The sequence below is a fragment of the Nyctereutes procyonoides genome, unplaced genomic scaffold (assembly GCF_905146905.1).
Source record: "Nyctereutes procyonoides isolate TBG_1078 unplaced genomic scaffold, NYPRO_anot_genome, whole genome shotgun sequence".
In the NCBI taxonomy this organism is placed as follows: Eukaryota; Metazoa; Chordata; class Mammalia; order Carnivora; family Canidae; genus Nyctereutes; species Nyctereutes procyonoides.
Genome location: NW_026575147.1, coordinates 14,132,978 through 14,149,989, shown reverse-complemented (window position 1 = coordinate 14,149,989; position 17,012 = coordinate 14,132,978). Strand labels below are relative to the sequence as shown.

General features: G+C 49.0%; 1 protein-coding gene across 3 annotated transcripts in view; it reads left to right on the top strand.

The window, feature by feature from the left end:
- Nucleotides 1–17,012, top strand: part of IGSF3 (immunoglobulin superfamily member 3) — a 92,302-nt gene that overhangs the window by 57,811 nt on the left and 17,479 nt on the right. For 2 of the 3 annotated variants that reach the window (XM_055312335.1, XM_055312336.1), the window contains 4 exons: nucleotides 1,633–2,022; nucleotides 3,409–3,468; nucleotides 5,939–6,340; nucleotides 9,560–9,964. In XM_055312335.1, coding sequence (XP_055168310.1) covers nucleotides 1,633–2,022; nucleotides 3,409–3,468; nucleotides 5,939–6,340; nucleotides 9,560–9,964 — 1,257 coding nt within the window. The remainder of the gene's footprint in view (nucleotides 1–1,632; nucleotides 2,023–3,408; nucleotides 3,469–5,938; nucleotides 6,341–9,559; nucleotides 9,965–17,012) is intronic. The other variant, XM_055312337.1, reaches the window with a different exon arrangement.

The following is a 17,012-nucleotide window of genomic DNA, read 5'->3' as shown; positions in this document are numbered from 1 at the left end:
GTGTCATTGGAGGTGAGCCCTTGGACGTCCTTGAGTGTAGTTTGCTTTCTTGGGAATTTGGGGCAACAAAGGGAGGAGCTAATTTGCCAAAGAAGATGAGTACCTGGAGCAAGATGCTAGCCCATGTGGGAGGAGAGAAGGTGGAGAGCCCAAAGAACAGGAGATACAAAGCCAAGCTTGGGTTGGGGAAGGGGGGGATGTTGGAGCAGTGTACTCATGATTCCTGTGATTTCTCAGGGAAAGAGAGCTTTTATCTGCTCAGAGGGTACATAGGATCAGGGAACAAAAATGGGGCAAAGGTCTTAAAGATAGTGGTGGAGGCTTAGAAAGGCCAGTGTAAGGAAGGCAGGCAAGGTCAGAGCTAGCCAGTATCCAAGAAGTCCAGCATACCTGGAATGTGATGTCCCCTCCTTAGAGGGGCACAGCTAGATCTGAGAGGAGGAGGGACCCAGCTTCAGCCCTCCTCCCCAAGGCCCTGTGGTTCTGTTTTCTCCAACCTTCATCCTTCTTCTTAGCCCCCACTTGTGCCAGGGATACCTGTGTCATGGCACGGTAACTGTCTCACCAGGCGGGACACTGTTAGTGGGAATGAGCCCTTCTCTGGCCATCCACTCATTCCTGGTTAGACGGCCAGCTCTCCGAAAAGTGCTTGGGTTCATTGAGGTCCTGGGCTTTCAGTAGAAGTTATAGTTTCCCTCTCCATCCTTCCCCAGATTTGTTCTGACAGGTGGTGACCATTTGCTCCTCTGACCTCTTACTGCTGCTGTTCTCTTGTGCCTTTTCCAATTACTACCCCATGGGCTTTCCCTGGGCCCTCACCTCTCCCAGGTGGGGCATGGACAGTGCTTTGCCTACTGAGCATCTCTGCAGGATTCTGCATGCAGGATGGACTCCTTAACTAAAACTTACAAAAACAGAAGAAAAGACAACCAAGGTTGCCACCAATGGGGAAGCAGAAGCTTTTAAGCAGGACTCTGCATGCTCTCAATACCCGTCTTTCCCCCTCCCTCCTTCCCCTGATTCAAGGATGAATGAATGAGGGACATTTGTTTTCCTATTGCCTGCAGAATTTTCTCAAAGATTGTCTTCCCTGTGTCTTAATTCCAGTGTGCACAATGTATTTCAATCATATGTATGTTTTTGAGTATTTACTAGGAGCGGGGTCAGCACTTAGGCCACAATATAACTTGGTCTCTCACATCTTAGTGGGCTGGGTCCTACAACATCTGCAGAAAATGTTTGTAGTTAGGTTGCTTAAATGGAATTCTGGGAGTACAGGTCAAGGCTAGATAGACCTGGGTAAGTGATGTCATATGTGATATTCCTCATTGACCTCTGAGGGTCTAATCCAGGGCATCGCAGGCTGCAAATAGAGCCCCACTGGTCTCAACCGGGATGACAAGCCCCTTAGACTGTGTGGGCCTAGCTACCTCTGAGTTTGCTCTGTGACCTTCAGGAGTGTCTCTGGTCCTCAGATCACGGGTTGGATTTTTCCCCCAAGACCAGCAGGGAGGTGCCTTCCCAGAGTTAGCACAACACAGAAGGCCGGGTGGTGGGAGTTTGCTGATGAGTTGGGGTAACCGGGGCCCGGGTTCACCCAGAATGCATCCGTTTTGTCATATGTTCTCTTAGACAAGGAGTTCACTGTTCGGCTGGAAACGGAGAAGCGACTGTACACGGTGGGGGAGCCGGTGGAATTCAGATGCATCCTGGAGGCTCAGAACATTCCTGACCGCTACTTTGCCGTCTCTTGGGCCTTCAACAGCTCGCTCATTGCCAGCATGGGGCCCAATGCGGTGCCCATCCTCAACAGTGAATTCGCCCATCGGGAAGCCAGGGGCCAGCTTAAAGTGGCCAAAGACAGTGACAGTGTCTTTGTGCTGAAAATCTACCACCTCCGCCAGGAAGACAGCGGCAAATACAACTGTCGAGTCACAGAGAGAGAGAAGACAGTCACCGGGGAATTCATCGACAAGGAGAGCAAGCGGCCCAAGAACATCCCCATCATAGTCCTCCCCATCAGTAAGTAGAGAGATGTGCTGCCTCCTTTGCCTCCCCCTGGTTCCGTCTGTAGCTTGACATCACCGAAGAGAATTCAGGGGACAGGTGAGCTGTGTGGGCAGAGGGCAAGGGCAAGGCAGAGAAAACCCTTTTTAATCCCTCTCCCTCCTTCAGCTCGCCTGCCCATACTTAGCAACCTCCCAGTTAGGCAGAATATTGGGATGTGTTTGCAGGTGGGAGGGGACATCCCAGAACTGAGCATTAGCAGCCCTCTGTAAATGCCAGCCATGCCAGCTCAGCTCAGAGGAGCATCAGGAATCCAGGATGGCTGTTTGTTTGCTCCCATGTGGGAATTGAGTCCCAGAAGAAGTGGGTAGATGCCTACCTTGAAATCTTACTTACGAGGGGCTGGTCTTTTGTGGGAGGAGTTTAAATCATAAAGCATGTTATCAAAAAAAAAAAAGACTTGCTGCCTGGGTTTTGAGTTACAAGGCATTTCCCTAAATGTCTCTTCCCTGTTGAAACTGTATTTTCAAAAGTCAGTGAATGGGACCTCTCCTGCCCTCCTGGAGTGTAGCCTTTCACTTAAAGCTTAGCCGGTGTCTAAGGCTATCTATCGATAGGTGGGCTCCTGCCTCCATGGAAGCTGGCCTTGTCTGGGTGGGGAACCGTTGTGGCTGAGAATTTGGGGTACTACCTGCATTTGCTCCTACTGTGTTTACTCTCCCCTAGGGTCAGGATGTTCTCATTAACATCTCAATTCTCTCATAGTTCTGTTTTTAGAAAAAAAAAAGATAATTTAAAGCTTACAGTGCCCTGATTTTAAACAAGCCAGTGAAGTTTTTAAACTAACCTTTAACCTTTTCTCAACTGCTCAGACTCTTCTTTCCCTCAGCCTTGTAATGATTCTCTTTACGTTTCGGTTTACACTTTTATATTTTTAATATAATTCTCTTCAAACGAGAAGGAAAAAGTAGATATGGGTCTTGCCATTTTTTCTTTCCTCATCATCAGGATTCCTTTCTTACATATTTGTTTATTTTTTTTAAATCTCTCACACACACCTAATTGTCTTGAAATTATTTCATTTCTTAGACTTCTTTTTTTTTTCCTTCTTCCTTGCAATGCCTAGCATGGTGCTTTGCATAGGGTAGGTGCTTGCTGAGTATTTGTAGAGTTGAAATTGTTGAATTGAATGCCTACTCTCTTGACTGTTTCCCTGTTGGTTTGTGCTTGTCTTAACCACAGACTCTCTACTTTTAAATCTGCGACTAATTCCTCACTCTAAGGACCCAGTGAAGGGCAGCCACACTGTTTACTTCCTATATCTTTTATACTAAGAGATTTCCCCCAACCCCTTACAAGAACTTGTTTGATGATCTGTGGCCTGCTATATTGCTTTTCCAGCAGATAACTGGGTAGTTAAAGTCCCTCAGCACCACCAGATCCTGCCCCAAGGCCACTTGGGTAAGTCTACCAAAGTACAACGATCACATCGGTAATGGTGATAATACCTTGGATTTTAATGGCGCTTTTCCTCCCAAGAGCCCAAGTGCTTCTGCATATATCACTTCCTTCTCCGCTCCCACCCCTCAAATCCCTGCAGAGGCCCAAATCATATCCACCCCAGGAATGAAGAAGCCAGAGCACTGTGTAGAGAGGTAGCCGAGCCAGTTTCATTAGAGGTTGAGCGTGCATTGCATTAGGAATATTTGCTTCTAACTCCAGATCCACTGCTCTGCGCTTGGCCTGTGCTATATCATCCACCTCCTGATTTGAAATTTCATTTGCGAACATGCAGCCAGGTTCTCATTAGTCTGTCCTAGTTTTCACTTAATCCAGAGAGTTTTAAATTCTCAGCTGCCTTTTCTCAGGCCTGGGAATGCTTGTAACTAGTCTTAACAGGCAGCGCAGCACGGGGTTTGTATCTACCTTTACCTGGGCCACCGGTGTGGTTTTTCTTCCCAGAGGTTCACATCGAACTATGCAGTTCTTCCAGGCTTGTTCGAGCAGCAGAGCACCAAGCAGCAGCCCCCATCGTAAACCAGCCAGGGCTTACGGAAGAGTCCACTGGGGTGATAGTAGGGAATGGCAGTGACGCCCTGCAAGTCATCCTTCTGCCAGAGGCAACCGAAGGGATGTTTATCCCTTGATGCTGGGTTGTCCTTTCGATTCACCCCATGGAATGATAATGCTGGGGATGAGTCGTTAACCTAAAGAGGAATTATTAATGATGATGATGATGAGAAATAATTACCTCATCCAATACAGTCAGTGTCGTGACCCCAAGAAGTAGGGACTTTTGGCATCTCTGTTCTGCATATGAGAAATGAAGTGTGGGTAGTTTAAGTAAGAACCCCAAGTCTGTAGAGTTAGGAAGCAGTATATCTGGGCCTGGAGCCCAGGTCCACCTGCCTCCAAATCCATGCTTTTATCCACTTAGTGCTATAGATGGTGGCTAATCAGGAGCCTCCTCATCTCCATAAATCATCTTGGTAAGGCTCTGGGGAAGGTTCCCCTCCTGGGAAAATTCTCATTTCTCCACCCTGTCCGGACCTCTTGTTCATGTGAAACAAGCCAGTCCAGAATGGATACCAGACGTCTCACCATATAGCACGAACTACCTGCTGGGGCTCGGTGCTCATCTTTGTCTGTTTCTGCCTGTGGGAAAATTATGGGGGGGAAAAGATTGATTCGAATGCATGGTTATGGGTGTATATGTGTCCCCTGTTCAGTGTTTGGGTTTGCCTCCTAATCTGGGATTTGAATTAATTGATTCATTTTAAATTGTTATGTTTCTTATAGGTGGTACCCAGAAAATTGAAGCAGAATTAGTTATGATGCTTTGTATTCTTTGATTCTTGTGGGGTTTTTAAATTCAGTATAGATAATTACACAAAATAATGTATGCATAATTAAGACAAATTCGAGCAGCCATGGTGTTCATAAAAACAAAAGTTCTCAGGAATAGTAAAGTTCATCGTGATCCCAGTGACCACTTTTTGGATAACCTGCTAAGTGTTAGGTGACTTACATATCTTGTCTTGTTGACTTTTTAATCTTTAAAAAACTACACAATATAAATAGCACCATCCCTATCTTATAGAAGAAGGCATATAGAGTTGAAATAATTCGATTGAGTGACTTCAGAGAGCTGAGTGAGTTGCAAGAGAGCAAAGGGAGTGGATCCTTATCCCAGACTTTGATTGGCAGGATGTTTTAAGGTCGAAGCAATGGCAGGATGTTTTAAGTGGAAGCAGGGCTGACTGTGCATGGCAGGATGGAGAGCCGGCCTTGGTCTGTTCCTCTGCTTTAATGAAGAGGATGAGTGCTTGCTCCCTTCTACTCTGTGAAACTAAATGTCTGCTCCATTATTCCCTACACCCAAGCAAGCATGTGTTATCTTCCAAATACTTCCCATCATTTTTGTTCTGCTTGCTAATATTGCCCCGAAGGGCTCAAATGGCCCATTATGTATGTTCCGCTTTTATTTGACTGCTGTAGCACTGAACAGTGGGAGGACTGAGGTGAAGTAGAATTCTCAAGTCACTCAATTTACTGCAACTCTTGAGCTGAAAAATCCTTGAACCTCAGCTCAACAGATTCCCTGATAAACGGTTTTAAGTCCTAAGTGTAATGCCATTGTGTTTGTATTCCTTAGGTTCTGATTCAGTCTCAGGTCTTAGACCCTCATTATCCCACACATTTTTCTGGTGCCCAGCACAGGGCCTCTCCTGGGGTTTGGAGCTAAAATCCTAGGTAGCAATGGCCAGAACCAGCCAGGGCTTGCAGCAGTAAGTGCCAGAGGGCTTTAGTCCTCCGAGGTGAACTGTACCTACAGAGCATGACATCTTCCCCCATCCTCCTTTTGCATCTGGAGGGAGGGTGCAGAAGCAGTCAGAAAGGCCCAGCGTGGCCCTCTCTCCCTTTCCCCCAGAGAGCAGCATCTCCGTGGAGGTGGCCAGCAATGCCAGCGTCATCCTTGAGGGTGAGAACCTGCACTTCTCCTGCAGCATCCGCACGGCAGGCAGGCCGCAGGGCCGCTTCTCCGTCATCTGGCAGCTCGTGGACCGGCAGAGCCGCCGTAGCAACATCATGTGGCTGGACCGGGATGGCACCGTCCAGCCAGGCGCAGCCTACTGGGAGCGCAGCAGCTTTGGGGGCATCCAGATGGAGCAGGTGCAGCCCAACTCGTTCAGCCTGGGCATCTTCAACAGCAGGAAGGAAGACGAGGGCCAGTATGAATGCCACGTGACCGAATGGGTGCGGGCAGTGGACGGCGAGTGGCAGGTCATCGGGGAGCGCCGGGCCAGCACCCCCATCTCCATCACAGCTCTCGGTATGTAGGCGTCCGACAGTCTTTCCGCGGGGCTGTCAGGAGACTACTCCCACTTCAAGAACCTTACTCCGACTTCTCCTGTCAGAGTTCTGGCAGGAAATGGATGGTACCCTCCAAAGGGTTTAAGTAAAGGGACCGTATAGAAGTTCAGCGGGGGTTGACGGGGCCTGTGGGATGTTTTGGGGCCCCTGGGGGCTGGTGTCAGCTGGGGGCGCTCACTACCCCTGGGTCTGTGTGGTGGGAGTGAAGTTAGAAGAATTCTGGCTGGGGGAGCACAGCCATCCAGCAGGAGCAGAGGCCACTGCCAGAACTGGCCCCCCAGGGCAGAGCCCCTCTCGCCTGCCCCCAGGCTCTCCTGCCCTGCAGCCCAGGGGCTCAGCCCTCCTTAAGAGGCCAGTACAGGGCAGACAAGGGTAGAAAATGCTCTTCGGCCATTTATTTAGCATTTACTATGTTCCCTAAGCACCTAAGCTTAATCATCCCTTTGAATTTTCACCCAGCCAAGAGCTAAGCACTGATTTTACAAGGAGATTGAGTGTGAGACCGGTTAACTCATTTGCCCAGGGCTACAGCCTTTAAATGACAGACCCACAATCTGAACCAGGGGAGCCAGGAGGCCCTCAATTTTTTACAAAGCCTATGCTTTTTATCTGTTCCTCTGTAAGGCATCTCCTTAGGAAAGCCACTTCCTCATTAGCATGAAATTAAAAGATACCTTGAGACTTGGTAAGACCAGAGAATTAGATTTGCTTCTCACGGGGCAGTTAAAGAGGCTTCTATCAACGTTGATCTGCTTAATACAATCAGTATATTCAATTTTAAAAGGCCAGTCTGCTACTTCTTGTCTTGTTAAGTCTTCCTGTTTATCAGAACGGCCGGCCGTGACATCAGTTGTCCTCAGTGGCTTTGTGTCCCACTCCTAGGGATCATGTTGCCCACCGTCCTCATAGGCAGAGCTGGTGGTGCTTGCAGATACACCCCTAGGAAAGATGGCAGCCCCGGCTGGTTTGCCCTCAACAGAGTGCTCTATTCTCCCCACCCAAGGTTAGAATTACACTCTTTTTCTGAAAGCTTAATCCTCAAATTGACCTGCTTCGTGCAGCAGTCATATTGCTCAGATTTCTATCTGTAGAAACTTAGTCCGGTGGTTGAGATTGCTGATCGGCTCAATCCCTGGGCCTATACTGGCCCAGTGTGGACCTGTGGGAATGGCACCTGTGAGGAAATGTTTGGGTAACCAGTCACCATCATTTTCCCTACCTGTGAGGTTAGGAACGTCCAAGGAGTGGTTAGCATTAGCCAGGAGTGCTTCTCAAGAGGTAATCTGACAGTAGCTGCTGATCCCCTGAGGTTTTTCATTCTTACCATATGTCTGTGGCTCCACAGTCAGGGTCTCACCAGGGCCTTAGACCTGGGATGCCGGGGCTTGGTTCTGCTTCCCTATCCTCTACCCTTGGGGCTCCTATGGCCAAAGCCAGGATCAGGATGGCCCAAGGGGGTGGGGCAGGGGAGAGTGGAGGGTGTTGTGGGTTCAGGTTGCCTCTTGGTCTAAATAGTGACACAGGTGAATTTTCATATTGGTGCAGTTTTACTCTTAGCAGGTGCCCTGGCATGATAACGTGTAGGTACATCATTCAGCTTCAGGTGGGCTGTTATAATGACCATTCAGTAAGTGTAAGTTGGGTGCCCTGTCAAGCCTGGACAGAGTCATTTGCTTGGAGAAGCTCTCCCTCCTTCAGGTGTTGAGGCTAGGAACCCCTGGTGTGTGTCCTATCCCTGAGGTCCTGTGTTCTCCCACCCTCATGCCAGCATCTTCTGCACACAGGGGCACAAGTGATCATCACAGCCACTGAATGTTTAAGGATGGATCTCTGGGTCTTAACATGTTTTTTTTAAGGATACATAAAGATAGCTTATGAAATCCAAATTGAAGTTCTAGAGTTTTCAGCAAATCATGCCTATCTATTTGCTGACATAACCTCCCCATATAAAGCCAAAGGATTCATTCTGTGCCTAATCTTTTAACTACAGAATTTAAACTACTTTCCTTTATGTGTATTTTGTTTCTTTAGCCAACCATATGTTTAACAAAATATGGCATGTCCCAGGTACCACTCCATTCCAAGCAGGTTGCAAATATTAACTCATTTAATCCTCACAAGGACCCATTTTATAGACGGGGAAATCAAGGCAGAGAGACGTGAAGTGTCATCCAGCTAGAAAGGGTTACAGTCAGGCATCTGGCTCAAGAGTCTGTGCCTTTAACCACTTTCCCTGTGTAAAGCCTCCTGATAAGACAGACCCTCGACTCTGCTATTTACTAGCAGCTTGATCGTGGGCAACTTATTTAACTTCTCTGTTTCTCTTCCTCATCTATAAGAAATGGATGGTATGCCAGAAGGCGTTACTGATGCACAGTGTTCAGTAAATACTATTCCCAGTTTTATGATCATAACCAAAGTATTAATATTAAGTAGTATTTCAAGGTGAAGGAACTCAGATAACCCCCACTGAAGAGTTGGTATCAGGGATTAGTCTGCTGCCCGTCAGTAAGGAGTATTGCGAGCTGCACAGACTACTGTGACTGCAGAAACCCACCTTGCCCCAGGTCCCCACCTGCTCAAGGTCAGGCCATGTGATGTGGGTCCCTCCCTGCCCATCTTCCCTGGATGTCACAAGGTAAAACGGAAAAGGGACTGGTGAGCAAGCCTACGCTGTGCGCCCCAGGGAATGCGTGGCACATCCTCCATCTGCCACCCCCTTCTCCAGCCCCAATGCACTGCGGACCAGACAGAGGAGGTGTCAGGGCTGGGGGGGTGGTGTCCATCTTGCCAGCAATGAATGACGTTGGCTTGGGGGATCTTTTCTCTTGTTTTAGCATGGGATCCCCATGATTTCTGGGAATGGCTCTCCCTACATGACCTCAGTCCCTGGGAGGGGACTTATGGGAGGCAGATCGACGTGAAGGTTTCATCAGGAAGGATTCACTTAGTGCTACTCAAAGAGAATTGCCTCTGGCTTCTGTATATGGCGTCTTGTGATCTTCTGGGCTTGTGCTTTAATGCGAGAGCTAAAGTCATACTGGCCTGGGCATCAAGAGAGACCCAGAGCTTTGGCTCTGCTCCGCCGGCTTTGCCAACAGCCCCATCACTGCGGCATGCTGCCCTGAGAAAGCCAGGTGTGTCCCCCCTAGCTGCAGTCTCTCTGCTCTCTCTCCAGAAATGGGCTTTGCCGTCACAGCCATCTCCCGCACACCAGGTGTGACCTACAGTGACTCGTTTGACCTGCAGTGCATCATCAAACCCCATTACCCGGCCCGGGTCCCTGTGTCCGTGACGTGGCGGTTCCAGCCAGTGGGCACTGTTGAGTTCCATGACCTGGTGACTTTCACCCGGGACGGAGGGGTCCAGTGGGGGGACAGGTCCTCCAGCTTCCGAACCCGCACGGCCATCGAGAAGGCGGAGTCCAGCAACAATGTGCGCCTGAGCATCAGCCGAGCCAGTGACACGGAGGCGGGCAAGTACCAGTGTGTAGCCGAGCTGTGGCGGAGGAACTACAACAACACCTGGACGCGGCTGGCCGAGCGCACCTCCAACCTGCTGGAGATCAGGGTGCTGCAGCCAGGTCAGGGGCTTGGGGTGGTAGGGAGTGGGGTGTGCGTGCTTGCCCTGGGTGCCAGGCACGCGGGGAGGGAGGGAGAGGTGCACATCAAGTCCTCGGTTGGGGGGGCGGTGTGTGTGCTGCCTTCATTTCCCAACTTTTTAACTTGAGAAATTTCAAATCCAAAGGTAGCTTCGAGATTTCCCATTCCCTGGTCGTGCTGGTCAGTGGTTACCATCTTACTGCATGTGTTTTCTCCCTCTGTTTGGTCATTGTTATTGTTTCTGAACCATCTGAGGGTAGCTTGTAGGGGTCGGGCCTCCTCCTCCTCAGTACTCTAGGACAAGGACCCTCTCCTGTCCAAGCACAACACTGCTGTCAGGCCCCAGGAATTCAACAGGATTATAGGGTGTTACCAGCATTTCCCCCATTCTCCCAACAATGTCCTTTATAGTTTATTTTTTTTTCCTTCCACACCAGGATCCAATCAGGGATTAAAACCACTTTTAGTTGTCATGTCTTATTTAGGCTGTCTCTTTACCTAATGTCATCTCCTATAATCCTTGTAACAACAGAGTGGAGGGGTGACCATTTTCCCCTGTTGGCAGATAAGGAATGTTGAATGCAAGAGGGAACATGAGAGGCACTTACTGAGTATCTCCCTTGTGGCAGGTGCTTAGGGTCGATGGTTTGTTTTTTTTTTTTAAATTATTTATTTATTTATGATAGTCACACACACACACACACAGAGAGAGAGAGAGAGAGAGAGAGAGAGGCAGAGACATAGGCAGAGGGAGAAGCAGGCTCCATGCACCGGGAGCCCGACGTGGGATTCCATCCCGGGTCTCCAGGATTGCGCCCTGGGCCAAAGGCAGGCGCTAAACCACTGCGCCACCCAGGGATCCCAGGGTCGATGGTTTTATGAGAATTTCACAACAAGCCCAAGAAAGATTAAGTGACGCACCCAGAGTTGCGTAGCTGGTAAATGGTAGAGCCTGGTCTTGAACCGTTGTGTGTCTTTCTCCCCAACCCAGGCTCTAGTCTCCTGCATTGCTTTGAGCTCCCCTCCCCTGTGGAGGCAGGGTCCCTCACTCATGGCAGATGGTAAGGCTACTAGTTTGGAAATCCTCCAGTTGTGGGGAAAGGTGGGTGGGGAGCACGATGCTCCACAACCACTCCTTCGTTGGGCTCTTTTCCTAATGTGTGGGAGGGGATAAGTATATGCGCTTGTATGGTTTCCTCGGTGGCTGTCCCCCTCTCCTGCTTGGTTGGAAGCTGGTGGAAGGTGGAGCCCAGGCTGAAGACCCTGCTGCCCTGCTGCCATCCAGCCCCTGAACAGGAGATCACAGGCACCCATGCTGTGAAGGGTGCGTTGGGTGAGAGGTGACTTTGCAAAGAAGTTTTTTCTGACATTGTGACCCACCCACTTTGAAAAGATGGCTTGAACACCCTGCAAAGAGGAATTTTCTGCCCCTCACAGCTGTGGTTAGTGCCCAACCTGGCCTGTTCCATCACGTTGCATGTGGTTTACAGGGTGGTTACCCAGTGGGATTGTCTGAGTTTACCCTTGGCCTCTTCTAACCCCATAAAAGCCCTGTTCTGTTCCAGAGTTTGGAACAAGCAGATTGTCTAAATGATCGAAAGGGGTCCCTTGGCCAATTAGAGCCTCAGCCTGGGCAGCAGAAGCTCAGAGAAGATGCTGTGCTGCTTAAGTGGATTTTTGGGTTAATGGAGGGTTAAGCAGAGACCCCATTTTGTGTGACCCCTTTCGTGGAAATGCCGAGGGACACACTTGCCTGCCTCACTGACTGGGACATTCTGATTGTAATTGCGCATTTTGTGGTCTCCTCTGGCCCTCAAGGTCGGCGTCGTCAGCCACAGTGTCCATCACGTGGTTCTGGAGTTGTAGAAGGCAGGCTTACTGCTGACCCCAGGACCTTGCCTGACATTGCCTTTTTGAATCAATTCCTGATACTTGCTTGTTTCCGTCCCTCTTTGGAATCTAAAGCTGAAACACATAAGGGAAGGCTAAGGAAGTAGCTCATCAAAGGTTCAAGTTAGTTGGATTCTGATTAATTTATGGTGTTACTGGGATGCCTGGGTGGCTCAGCAGTTGAGCATCCGCCTTTGGCCCAGGGTGTGACCCCAGGATCCTGGGATCAAGTCCTGCATCAGGCTCCCTACGAGGAGCCTGCTTCTCCCTCTGCCTGTGTCTTTGCCTCTCTCTCTGTGTCTCTTATGAATAAATAAATAAAATCTTTTAAAAAAATAAATATTTGTGCAGTTAGCACTTCGTCTTCCCCAAAGAGCCTCCCCTACGTTTTTACTTTTTCCCCTCCCACACTCTGGTTGGTACTATGTGTTCTTGGTGGGGGAAATTAGAAGTGGAAAATACCAGAGCACTGACCATGTTGGACACCTGGCCTGTGTGATCTCATGTCGCCCTCACCCGTTACCCTCTCCCACTTTATAAATGAAGTAACTGAGGCCCACAGAGGTTCTGATCTGCTGACGTCACAGTAAGTGGCGAAGGGGAGATCAGGATTTGAACCCATGTGTGTTGTGTTCAAAAGCAGTGGTGCTGGATAAAAGGGGGGCTTTGACTTCCTCTAAGCCCACATAGTCAGAGATTGTGCTTTCTGCCTTCAGCTAACAGCCTCATTTGTAGGAGTTTCTTTGTGTAGATCGCTGGCATGGAGGAGTCTCAGCACAGGTGGTTATGGTAGTAAGAACAGTAACAACGACAGCAGCTGATGTTTCTTTTTTTTTTTAATTTTTTTTTCAATTTTTATTTATTTATGATAGTCACAGAGAGAGAGAGAGAGAGAGAGAGAGGCAGAGACATAGGCAGAGACAGGCAGAGGGAGAAGCAGGCTCCATGCACTGGGAGCCCGACGTGGGATTCGATCCCGGGTCTCCAGGATCGCGCCCTGGGCCAATGGCAGGCGCCAAACCGCTGCGCCACCCAGGGATCCCCGCAGCTGATGTTTCTTGAGCACTTCTTGTGTGTCCGTCACCATCCCGAATACACAACATACACAATAGCTTACTTGGTTCTTGAGATACCATGTCTCACCCATTTTATAGGCGAGGATGCTGACACAGAGGGCAAATAAATGATCCAGTGATGCATAATAAGTGGCAGAAGCAAGATTCAAATCCAGAAAGGCAGTCTGGCTCCAGAATCCAAGCTCTTAATTTTATTATATTACATATTTTCTAGACGATTATTATTATTTTCTTCTCAGGAATCCTCTTTTGTATCAGGTACTTTTGTCTCTGGTTTACCATCCTTGATTTCCTGACACTCATAAGCAAATAGTTAAATTTGTTTTTTTTTTTTTTCCAAGTTGGGGTCACGAGGGAATCATAGAGTTCCCAGTTTCCTGATGGTGTAGGAGTTTAATTTATGCCTCCTCTAACTCCCGTTTCTTCAAGCTTCTGCCACAAGATGGCTCCTAAAACTTGGGGTACTAGACTCCAAACCAGTGCTGGCTTCTCTTCTTTCTACTCTCCCTCCATTCCTTGCCTCAAAACATGGCTGCTTATCCCCGCTCTGGTGCTTTCCATAGGAGCGTCCCCTACCAACTGCTCCCTCCACTCCTTTAAGAATACTTTGTCAAGGGCAACCCAGGTGGCTCAGCGGTTTAGCGCTGTCTGCAGCCCAGGGTGTGATCCTGGAGACGGAGGATCGAGTCCCACGTCGGGCTCCCTGCATGGAGCCAGCTTCTCCCTCTGCCCGTGTCTCTGCCTCTCTCTCTCTCTCCTCTCTGTGTATTCTCATGAATAAATAAATAAAACCTTAAAAAAAAGAAGAATATTTTGTCAAATATTCTTATTCCAAAGAATCGAAGAGAAACCCAGGGACTGTTGGCTCTCCCATGCTGGTCCATTTATCAGCCTTACACTGGTCATGTCTTCTGCTCCAAAAGGGCTCTGTGTGATCTATGCCCCATATCGGTCCTTGCCAGGGCCACCTGATGGCCTGACCACATCACAGGTATCTGATTCATTAAAATCTCTGGCTGGATGGCACGATCGATTGTGGATCTATTATCGACTTTTTTTTTTTTTTTTACCTACTTCCTGTTCCATCTGCTGGTCCCCAAGGAAATCTTCCAGGAATGCCATCACTCCCATTTTGTTGATTTAGCTCAGCCTGACTCCCATTGATCATAGAATGTGACCCCCATGGGGCATTTAGGCAAGACTTTAAGCCAGTTCAACATATTCGATCCTTCCCTCGTAATCAATTCTTTTCTCTTTTAATTTTGAAGCAGGGCTTTTCTTCCTTCTGATTTTCTCTAGCACCAAAAACACCCTCCAATTACATATCCCTAAATACAGAAGCAATAAGGGAAATGTCAGCACTCATTTTCCAAATGTTTATGACCCTCTCTTGGTCTGGCTATTAAATATTGCACATTCAAATTGACAAAGCAATAAACAAGCTTCCAAGAGGACAGCCTCCGGTGTAGAAAGCCGACTTGTCAGTGGGTGTATTCTGCTGGGATTTTACTGATGGGTAGTCAGGATGAATATTTAATACCCTCTGGATGCTGCCAAATCCGTTTTCTCCAATTTCTTATTGCTGACCTGGCAGATGGGGAGAGCTGAGCGCTTTTTCTTTGACTTGCATGGGTCCAGGGCATGTGAGCAGTGGCTGCCCTTGTCACAGTCTGGTAAGTGACAGGCTGCCTCATCCCTAGTGGGACTGGCCCCTACTTCTAGGAGAACCTGGGGTTCTCCTCGCATGCTGTGTGCAAAAGGCTTCTTGCGCGCACGGTGCTCAGAGACAGGGAGCAGGAGTGCCAGAGCCCTAGGGGAGTCCCCAGCCCGCCCCCAACTCCTCAGGCCTCGTTGTCATGGTGACGCCAGGTGCACCTGTGCACACTCCCTGCATAAGGGTCACTGCTCTGTCTGCAGACAGGGCACGTCTGGGTTACTCCTAAGCAGCGGTTTCCACTTCCAAACTTTTGCTACTTTCTCTTCGCTCCTCCCTCCCACTGCCTCCTGCAAGCACGTTTGAGCACCTACTGTGTGTCTGTTTCCATGCTGGGTGCCGCAGCTGCAGAAATAGGTGTGTCCCAGTTCCTGGGCAGAGGGGAGCACAGGGAAGAGTCACAAGGGTGGTGGGAGAGCCGGCCTGGGGTACGGGCGGTAGGCATTAGGAAGGAATCAGCTTGTTTTGGGGGTGGGCAGTGGGACATCTCAGGCTCAGAACAGAGTGTGCAAAGAACATTATGGTGGAAGGAAGCAGCATACATGCTTTGATATGACTGAAGCATCGGGTCAAGGAGGGGTCTGGCCCCAGGTATGTTGGCAAGGGCCAAAGGAGCCCCTGGTTATACACCGAAGCAGGGAGGGTCATCATATGCGCTATGACCTATGCTTAAAAGCAAGGACAGAGTAGCAGCCTGGGCTTGATCCTTGGCTCTACTATTTATTAGCAGTGTGACCTTGGCCCATTTCTATAAAATTGGGAATAAGAATACTTATTTCCTAGATCTGGTGAGGAGCAAATAGTTAATATTTATGAAGTGCTTAGAATAGTGCTCAGCACATAGAAAGTTATCTATAAGTGTATTAAATACGAACATTCTAAGCAATCAGGAGTTCTAATCATGCTCGGATCGTATAATCCTTTTATAACAATTTAGAAGAGTCCCTTTATTGCTATTAAAATGAAATTCCTAGACAGTATAACATTCCTACTGACATAATCTTTAAAAATTGTTACAGTGCACTAATTATGGAATAAAGGATGATTTTTTTTTAAAGTGGTTTGTAATAAAATGATGTATTGTAACATATCCATGGTCAGGGGCAGCTACCCTGGGCAGGCGCACTGCTTCTCTGTCCCTAGAAAAACTGACCGACCAACTGACTGTCAGGCCTGTCAGCCCCAGCAGTGCTGCTGCCCTGACGGGGTTTCCGAAATCCTGAGTTACTCTTGCAGCAATGCTGAACAATATAAAGGAAAACCTCCCTCCCTTCATTTACCTAGCATATGTTAAAACCATGCAAAAAAAAAAAAATATATATATATATATAGTGGTGATGGTAAAACGAAAGTTGGTTCCAGGCTCAGGGACAGCGTTTTCACCCATATGAATGTCATTTGAAAGTCATGCAAGAAATGAAGCAGAGGTGTGTTGCATGGAGCTGTCCCAGACACGGGTTGGCATCAAACGCTGGCTTTAGTCCATTAAACATTTGCCCCTGCCCCTCACCCCTCACCCAGTCAATGTGACAAGGAAAGACCTGCCCACAGATTTCCCTGATGTCTCTTGGGGCATAACTGCCCTGTTGAAAATTGTTGTCCTGGGGAGCCACCGCGGGCCCTAAGCTGGGAGCAACAAGCTCCTGTTGGTGGGCTTAGGACGCTCTCCCTGCAGGGGCCTGCGGCCGGGAAGCTCCAGTGCAGGCTGAGTGTAAGGTTGGCAGGGATTCTAGGGGCTCAGACAGGGCATGACCAGGGGGAGAGAAAAGAGGGGGGCTCTTAGGATGCAGGAACTGTACCGTGTAGTAACTGCTTGGCTGACAGGTACCTTTGCTTTCTCCTTCTCTGAGAGGGGGTGGGACGCACGTACTCACATGCACCCTCCTTCATTCATTCTTCCCCCGTAGCTTTCCCTTCCTGGCAGACTTGCTCCCCTCAACTTGACAGATGCCTGCTGCCCCGCCACTGGCCCCCTCCATGCCTCACTTTTCTGATCACTGTCACATGTCTTTAAGAAAGAACAGTCTTCTCTCTCTCTCTCTCTCTCTCTCTCTCTCTCTCTCTCTCTCTCTCTCACTTTCACTCACTGCCCCAAATCTCCTCACCTGCTTCCTCTGGCCTTACTCAGCCCCCGCACAGAAAGTGCTGTCTCCCGTGGCCCATGGCCACCTCACCACCGCACCTGTGGCTTCTCAAGCTTAGTACCCCTCAGACTTAGCTGGGGACTCGTCAAACTGCAGGTCTCTTTGGGATGTAGTGGTCTCAGGAAGTCCCTGGGTGATGCTGATGCCTGAGGGCCACAGACAGGCCCCCTGAGAGCCTCGAGTAGGCAGGGTCTGGTCCACGCTC